The sequence below is a fragment of the Ovis aries genome, chromosome 16 (genome assembly GCF_016772045.2).
Source record: "Ovis aries strain OAR_USU_Benz2616 breed Rambouillet chromosome 16, ARS-UI_Ramb_v3.0, whole genome shotgun sequence".
NCBI lineage: Eukaryota > Metazoa > Chordata > Mammalia > Artiodactyla > Bovidae > Ovis > Ovis aries.
Window position 1 is genome coordinate 15,073,066 of NC_056069.1, and position 9,265 is coordinate 15,082,330.

General features: G+C 43.0%; 1 protein-coding gene across 1 annotated transcript in view; it reads right to left on the reverse strand.

The window, feature by feature from the left end:
* The window catches only part of RGS7BP (regulator of G protein signaling 7 binding protein), a 108,727-nt gene extending 99,741 nt beyond the window's left edge, over positions 1–8,986 (reverse strand). The window contains exons 1-2 of the mRNA XM_004016942.6: positions 8,205–8,986; positions 7,116–7,282 (exon numbers count right to left, since the gene is read on the reverse strand). Of these exons, the coding sequence (XP_004016991.1) occupies positions 7,116–7,282; positions 8,205–8,369 (332 nt within the window). The 5' untranslated portion in view covers positions 8,370–8,986. The remainder of the gene's footprint in view (positions 1–7,115; positions 7,283–8,204) is intronic.
* Positions 8,987–9,265: the final 279 nt, after the last annotated feature.

Genomic DNA, 9,265 nt, shown 5'->3' on the forward strand with positions numbered 1-9,265 from the left:
GTCAAATATAATAGAAATATAAAATGTAAGCTAATGTATTTGCTCATTTTTTTCTAAAGTCTGTATCAAGACACAATTTTTTCCCTCTTATTTAAGTTTAGTTAATTTTTAAATTGAAGTATATGACACAATGTCTTTTAAGAATAGATTTAAAACTATCAAGTAAACTTGAGGAACAAACAAGGTACACATTTTCTCATGAGCTTGGCACCCGGTATAAGCATGAATTAAACACAGCCTTGCTCTCTTGTACTTCACAGAATAAATAATAAAGTGATGAGGAGTTTTCCTAAAGTTTGTTTTAGATTTAATTTTCTCTCTAAATTGAAACATCTATTAGAAAGCTTTAACAAGGTAAAAGGCATTAGATCTGACTTTTACCTTTACCTTTACTTTTACTTATTACAAAAATAAAAAGGCTAAACCTCAATAGGCCATGGGAGACACGTGTCTAGATTCCCTATCGCACTTGGTTTGGTTAGTAAGAATAACACTCTTCTTTAATTGGGTGTGAGTCAGTCCTTTGGCACTTGCTCCTGAGTACAGTATCAGTACCACTGAGGACCACCACCTACTCCCAGCCATGCAGATCCGAGAAAGTGAGTGTCCTACATGTGGACTGTCAGGTGCCTAATATCTGATGTATTAATTACTACTTCCCCCTAATATTCTTTCTTTTCTACAGTTGATTTTGCTCCACCTTCAGACATCAGTAATTGAATTAGTTAGAGCAAAGTGCTAACCATACTGGGAATTCTTTGTGAACACATACATCCATTTCATACAAAAAGTATCCTATTTCATGGTCACAAATTGCACCCCAATATGAGCTGCAGTGTTGCAAATGATAAAACACTGGGTGCTGGGAAGTGCAAAAGTGTTGAGAAAGTATGCAGATTGCTGTCGTTCAGTCACTAAGTTGGATCCGACTCTGCGACCCCATGGACTGCAGCACACCGGGTTCCTCTGTCCTCCACTATCTTTGCAGATAGTGTTGGGCCAAAACTCCATCCCCACCAGGCAAAACAACCCAAAGTATGTATTCTACTGCAGACGGGGGAAGGAAATTTGCTGTGGGTTGAATTACCCTTCTGGGTCCACACCCCTCCTCCCAAATTCATATGTTGAAATCCTGACACCCTGGATCTCAGAATGTGACCTTATTTGGAAATATGTTGGTGCAGGTGCAATTAGTAAAGTTAGCTTGAGGTCATACGAGTATAGTAGAGTGGGCCCCAAATTCAGTATTACTGATGTCTTATAAACAGGAAAATCTGGACACACGTACATAAACACAGAGAAGATCGTGTGGAGTCGGAGGCAGAGATATTTCAACAAGCCAAGAAACACCAAAGATTGCCAGCAAATCACTAGAAGCTAGATAAAGAAACAGTCTTCACAGGGCACTAGCCTTGCCTTGATCTTGGGCCTCCAGTCCTGTGAAAAAAGAACTTTTCATAGTTTAAGCTACTCAGGTTGTGGTACTTTGTTACTATAGTCCTAGAAAACTAACACTGAATTGTCATTATCTTAGATGGATAGCATGTTCTTTTGGTGCAGATATAACTCACGTTTCACTGACAGGTGAGAGTTAAAAATTTAAAACCCCAGCATTGGTAATAGGAAGAAAACATAAAGGACAGTGTGGGTGACCTGGCATGGCTACAAACTAGGCTTCACCCCAGGGCTCCTCTATAATGCGGATCAAAGAAAGCTGAGTGAGCTGCCTCCATAGTCACCAAACACCCCTTCTGCTTTCTCACCAAACACTCCTTCCGCTCTCCATCACCCCACGTAATTGCTGCACCCTCAGGCAAAGTGCTGAAAGGAAGCACACTGACTAAGCTGCAGTGTGGATTCTCCCTCTCCTATCTCAGTATCCTAGCAAACAAGACAGGAAATGGACCCACCGGGACACTGGAAAAAAACAGCAGGAAGGTCAAACAAGAATCAAACACAACTAAAACAGACCAAAAGAAGTAGAAAAGACACAAGGAGAGATACAAGGAGAAAAACATAGGCCTGGCTGGTCAGGAAAATAATCGCTGAAGGGAAAACCCTAAAATCTGTGAATATGGACCCCTAGGATAGCCATTATATTGTTCCCAGAAGCCATTAGGAGATTTAGATTCTTCTTGTGATCACAGTGTGTTCACATCCTAACATTATTTCTGGAATTCAATCATCAAACTTCTGGCATGTGCTTTTTTTTTTTTAATAGCTCAGTTCTGTAAAGAAAGTCTATGTGATTCTTCATGAATTAACATAGAACACTAGAATGATAAAGCCAGAGACTCAGAAATCATTCAATTCCATTTTTGAGGTGTACAGAGAATTTAACAGTCTCATCCAGTGTCACACAGCTTATACCAGAGTTAGGCTAAAAGATTTTGTAACTATTATGATTTATGAAGGATCTAGGTTGATTTATATGAAGAAAATAATCTTAAACCTAACTACTTCTGAACTTTCACCTCTCCATAGTGTTTTTAACATATTAAAGAAGAGGTCTTTCGATAACCATCTGGGAAATTTCCCCCTAGAAAGTTTTTCAGAACATAAAGTAAGAAGCCTAGGTAAACAAAAATTTATTCCAGCTGAAATATTTATTTGAAAACTATTTGAGGGATATATATATATATATATATATATATATATATTTATATAAATGTATCTGACTACCTCAATTTTAAATGTTTTGTTAATAATTACAGCAACACTAATATGAACTTAATACTAGCATTTGCTGGATGCCAGGCAGTCTTCTAAGTGTTTGATGTATGTTACTTTACTCAGTTCTCAGAATACTGTATGATTTGGTCCCATTATTCATCAGCCCTATTTTGCTGATTAAGAAATTGAGGCAGAGAGACAATATCTTTGCCCAAGGTCACAGTATTTGTGAGTAGTAAGGCTGAGATTTGAACAATGGCAGTCTCGCTCCAAAGTCTATGTACTTAGCCACCACACCCGACTGCCATTTACCACCCTGTGAAGCAATTGGTGTATCAGTTTGCATGTATCCCTAGTTAAGTGGTGAAGCCAGGATTTTATCCAGGCTCAGATGGTAAAGAATCCGTCTGCAGTCAGGAGACCTGGGGTCGATCCCTGGGTCAGGAAGATCCCCTGGAGGAGGGCATGACAACCCACTCCAGTCTTCTTGCCTAGAGAACCCCCATGGACAGAGAAGCCTGGGAGGCTACAGTCCATGGGGTTGCAAACAGTCGGACATGGCTGAGTGACTAATCATACAATCTGATTTAGAGTCAGTGCTCTTTCCTAAGGCAGCTATACTGCCTTTTATAGTAGCATACTCAAACCTCGCTTTCACTCTCATCAGCAGCCACTAACAGAAGGTCGTGGTGTGAAGACCCAGAGCAACATAGACACCATAGAAGAATATAGGACAAGGACTCCTAATCACCAACCTGCCAGCCACAGCATGAACTAGAGGGTTTGCTAGAGGATATCGTCTCCTCTGGTCCTCCTAGCTCGTGCTCTTCTGTCTTCACTCTCAGGAGACGATGTGGTTGATGGAACAGACACTAGACCACGGAGCATGAGGCCTGGGTTGCAATCTTAGAGCAACCTGGCAAGGGCAGAGTGCCACTGCCGGGGTAGGCATCACCCAGCTGGCTCCCTAAGTCCTCTCAACTAACTCAGGAGTAAGCATGACAACTAGCTTACAAATGAGGGAACTGAGATTCAGAGGGTTAAGTCATTCCATCAAGAGCAGCAAATATGGTATTCAGAGCAGGTCTGCCTGACTATGAAATCCTCATACACACTCGTATGACCAAGTTGCTTCTAAAGTCACTTTAAATCCTCCAAAACTCAGATTCTGCAAATATAAAGGGAGCATATTTTGCTAACTCAGTACTCTCTGTACCTTGGAGCCCTAGGGATTCTTCAAAGGCATCTCAGAAGCCATTTTTGGAAGGAAGTTCAGGAGACAGGGCCCAGAAAGCCAGCTACCCCTGTGCATACGTGCATGCACATACTCACACACACAGAAACACCGAGCAGGGCCCCGCCTAGCTTCAGCACCTAGGAGGAGATCAGCATGGCGAAGGCACAGTAAAGAAAGAAAAGGCTGTACCCAAACGTCTGCTGATCTAAATACAATCTGAGAAAGTGTTTCCCTTGTGTCTGTGAAGAAGGCCTGCTTACCCAGGGCCAGCTAGTGAGAACCACACTCTGAATCTTCTTCTCTTGTGGTCACCATTCCTTGAGGACTTCAATTGGTCAGGGGTAGAAGCGATATAGCATTTGTGGCTTAATTCTTTTTTTTTTTTTTTTAACTTTTAACCCAAACTATATTCCTCCCCAGAGAAACAAATTGGTGCTTAGATGATCACTATCAGGCAGGCATCTTGATGCATGCATGGAGAGCCAAGCTTTACTTTGTCCCATTTCATATCACTCTCACTAAAAACTACATATGTTGAAAAGAATAAACCCAATGAAAGGCAAGTGTTAATCATGGTAACAGTGATCACACCTTTTTAAAAGCACTTATTGAGGTATCCTTTACATACCGTAAAATTCACTCATTCTAAGTATGCAAGTCATTGATTTTCAGAAAACATACAGTTGACAACTATCACCCTAATTCAAATTTGGATCATTTCCATCACCCCCAAAGATACCTCAAGCTCATTTGCACTTACTCTCTGTTCCCACCCTAGAAACCACTCATCTGCTTTCTGTTTCTTATAGATTTGCTTTCTCTTAGCATTTCACTTAAACGGAATCATATGTGCTATTTTCTGACTGTCTTCTTTCATTTTACGTACTCTTTTGGAAGTTCATCTCTTGAGCACGTCTTAGTACTTCATTCCTTTCTCCCTGACATCTTTTTGAACAGCAGCATTATACGGAGGGAAGATCATGGTTTTCAGAAGCATGCACACCTGGGGCCAGATTGAAGTACCACTTTTTAGTTGTGTGACTGGGCAATTTGCTCAACCTCCCTGAAACCAATTTGTCAAATAAAAATACTAATCCTTCCCTCAGAGGATTATTCTGTCAATTAAATGGATTGTACCAGCAGACAATGGGCACTCAAGAAATCTAGTCTTTCTGTCTACATTCCCCAGGAATCATTGCTTTTCTTACCCCTGCATCCAATTGTAAAGTGAATCCTTCAGCCTCCCTACCAACCTTCACAGGAAGCCTGAAATGAGAGCCTGCATAACCAGCAATAACAGGAACAGAATTCCACCCAAGGGAATCACATCCTTCATTAATGGGGTCCAGATGGTGATGGGTTTAAGGGATTTTCCTCAATTATCTTGCTGTCATTTTTCAGAAAGGTTAAACTCTATCTCATTATTTTAAGGAGGAAAATGTTTCAACATCAGAACATTCAATAGAGTTAACCTTACTTTTGCAAGGCTCTAAGAACAACCCGTTTTCCCACGAATCCTTATAAACCTGCCCCAGTAACATTCCTCAAATAACATGTAAGCAAGTAGTGAAAGGCTATAATTCCCTGAGTTAATAAAATTCACCTCAAAGCCTCAAAACTTAACTGGTACCCAATAGCTGCAGACTCTTTCTTTCCTAAACCTTTAGAAGAAACTGAATTTCACGTGTGTAGCAGAATAGACTAAACTGACCTCCTTGTTCATTTCTCCAGTACATCTTATCTGATTAGAACATGATCTCAATTTGAGGTCCAGTTCAAAGGAATCCTGGATATAAACCCATCATAAACTGTTAGACACACAGTTTACAAAAATGCAGTTCCTTAGCTCTGAGCATAAAACTCTCTGTTCTAAACCTGTTTTTCCTTCCGAACCATTGTTTCTTTATAGACTTTAATCCACCATGATTCCTTTTTGTGTTTCTGATTGTTTTCCTCTCTTCTTCTCTGATACTTTTCACAGCTGTATTTCCTCCCCAAAATCCTTAAACGCCTAGATTCACTCGCAGATTCACTTCTTGTTAAGTACAGTATAACAGACAAAACAGAAAAGGACAATAATGTTTAATACTTCTACTAAATAAAATAGGTTTGTAACATTTTATATGTCTCTCACTTCAAGGAGATTAGTAGAGTGTATCATTTTTCATCATATAAACTAGTTGTCAAATGTAAACTAGTTATTAACAGAGGTGACATACAGTTTTCTAATCTTTATATACCAATAACTGTCACCATATATATTAATGGCACTAAAGATAAAATGATCTACAACATTAGCACAAGAGTCAAACCAGAACTTCTACTGTGATATAATCATACTGATAAAGACAAACATATAAAGGCTAAATCCAGACTGAATCACACTTAAATCAATGTAACTGCATAAAGATTTCTGTGTTTCCTTGCTGTTTGTACTTATCTGAAATAGGAACTGTTAACAAAATCCACAATTAAATTTTCTCCCACTATTGAGAGATCAGGAGGAAGTGAATGTGGTCTCAGGAGAGAAGTTTTCACTCACTGTCTTATCACCTAAAATAGGCATGAGAATCCATAAATGTGATAAAAAAGAATTAAAAATAATTGGGGAAAGGAGCAAAAGCAGCTTAAATTTAGTTAAATTTGTGAATTTCCCCAATCCTGAAAAAGTTTTTCTGAAGTTCAAACTTCCCTTTCATACATTACAGTGAAGAGAGTAATTTATATCCAAGACTTTATTTTAGGGATCTTATTTTAAATGGTATCATAGGAACTTGACTCATGGTATAAATAGTAAATCTGGGATTTAGCAAAGATTTTTGTGCAGTACATGTTTAGCAGCAGATGACAAAATAATCTTGAGGCATGATGATTTAACTTCACTTTGGTGCAAAAACATCTTAAGCCTCAAATTCCCAAATGTGGCCAGCATACTGAAAGTTAATTTTGAAAAGAAAAAAAAAAAAAAAGACACTTAATGACCCAAATATTCAATATATATACAAAAATCACACAACTTTTGGATTATAATTTGGCCTATAGTTTGTTCATAGCTCTCTAGACAATCCTGATCTCAGAGTAATTGGTTAAAACCTCACATTTGCAGTGATCATCTCTGAGGCTTTGATCACTCTAAATATCCATTGTGTGCCAGCATTCACACATCATATACATGAATTACCAAATAAAGCCAAGAGGCTCCTACCCCGAGATGGCAGCAAGTTTTTGGTGTGCCTGGCGGGCCATTTCACAGCCTTTGGTTCTTGTCTTGTGCATTTCTGCCCGGAGAGAGGGGCAGCTGACCGAGACGTCCCCAATGGAAATGACCAATTCTCGGTACAGGGCCACTTGCGTGTTGAACTCTTGCACAAGCTGGAAAAGAAGCGAGTTTCTTTCATAAGACATTTATCAACAGAAAGTTTGCTATTTTTTCCTACGTAAACAGAGGCTGATTTCACTGAACCCCAAGCCACCTCAAATCTCCTGCTAAAGAGCCTACAGAGTGTTTAAAGACTGGGACACAAAGATTGTTGTTCTCTTTGTCCAAGGCAAGTGTTTATTTTTCATCCCTAAGTCTAGTCATGGAAGTTCTATTTCCAGATCTACTTGCTCCCATCCGTTCAGACTCAAGTTTCTGACGATCGAGAGCATATTTGGAGAGCTACCATGCCACTCCCAGGTCACCAGAGAGTAATGCTGGCAATTCTCGCATAGAATGTTCCCCTCTGCTACAGCTGGGATGTGAATTTGAATTGGCCTGTGGATTTCAAAAGGCCAAAGGTAGGTTGTATTAGGCAATCCGTTCACTTCCTGCCAGACCACTGAACGGTTTGGGCTCTGGTGTCTGAGAGGAAGACCCGCCACAGCCTCTGCGCTGGAACCTTCCTCCCCTCCGCAGCGCCCTGTGCGTCCTGTTTGGGTTTGTTTGCTCCTGTCTCCCCACAATTCAGCACTCTTACCTTCCTAACCCCTCCCTCCCTGGTGAGCCAGCCAGTTCACCGAGTCTTTCGTATCTGCCATGCTCCGAGGGGTTAGAAGGATGACCTACAACCGCTGCCCCCAAGGCAATCTCCGCGGCACTTCTTGGCGGGTCCATGACGACCCAGGTGTCACCCCGAATCTGGGGGACTGCAGATTTAAAAATAGTGCATGTACACGTGATCGGCATGGAGGAGATGAGGGTGGCGGAGTGGCTGGCACTCAGGCGAACGATTAACGAACACGATTCCCCCACATCTCCAAAGGGAAAAGAAAAGAAAGAAAAAAAAAAAAAAAGGACGCATTTTCCACCTACCATCTTGCAATCGTCCAGGGCTCGTTGGCTTTTGTGGGCGCTCTCGGAGCCGCTGCCCCTGCGCTCCCAGTCCCCGCTCTGCAGCGGGGGCTTGCTGATCTGGAAGATTGAGGAGCGGGTGGACCGGCTGGGGCGCTTTTTGCGCCCATTCGGTGCAGAACTCATGCATACACATCCACCAAGACGAAGCCGCTGGTGCAGTGCGCCCCGGCGCGGGCGGCCCGGTCGTTGCCCTGCGAGCCGCCGCCGAGCAGCCGGAGCTGGGACCGAGGCGCGGCGCTCACAGGGTTGGGGCTGACTGCGCGGGTGGGTAACCTTCAGCTTGAAGGAGAGCCGGGGAAGCGCTGGCTGTGCCGTGCAGCATCGCTTCCACTAGCAGCGAGGAAGGGGCTCGGTCAAGTTCTGCTCAGCAACACTGCCGGCCCTGTCCCGGGAGCTGGGCGCTGGCGCGGGCTCGCACCGCTTTCCGCTCGGCATGGATCGCAAGGCTGGGCGAGAAGGAACACGCCGCCCGGCGGTTCCGAGTTTCCATTCAGATGGACAGTTTTCAAAAGCCTGCGCTGCCAGGTGGAGGGGGGCAGGGGGTGGGGGTGCAGTAGGGAGAGTGTCGCTCTAGCTTCGGGTGTCTTCCCACGGCGGCGGCGCTCCCCTCCCTCCCCAGTCACCAGGCCTGGAGGGCTGGCTGTCCCCAAGCAGGCAATTGGTTCTAATCCGCTGTCTTGATCCCTCGTCTCCACGGGGCTCGCCTGTTTGAGGATCCCAAATGAATCCGTGGCGGGACTGGCAGACGCAGGGAATCAGTCCGGCTGACGTGGTTCGCGGCCCGGCGCATGGATAGGATGGGAATACTAATGTGATCCGTCCATACAACCCCCTTCCCCCTCCAGGGCTTATGCACTTATCCAATCAAATCCCCGGGAACATCAATTGCAATATTACTTCATCGGCTCTATTATTAGAAACGAAAAGTGTCATCAGAGTGGAGCACATTGCCACATGCTGGGACCTAAACCCAATTCCAGATCAACCAGTTTGGGCTTGAGGCCCTCACGGTCAAGAGA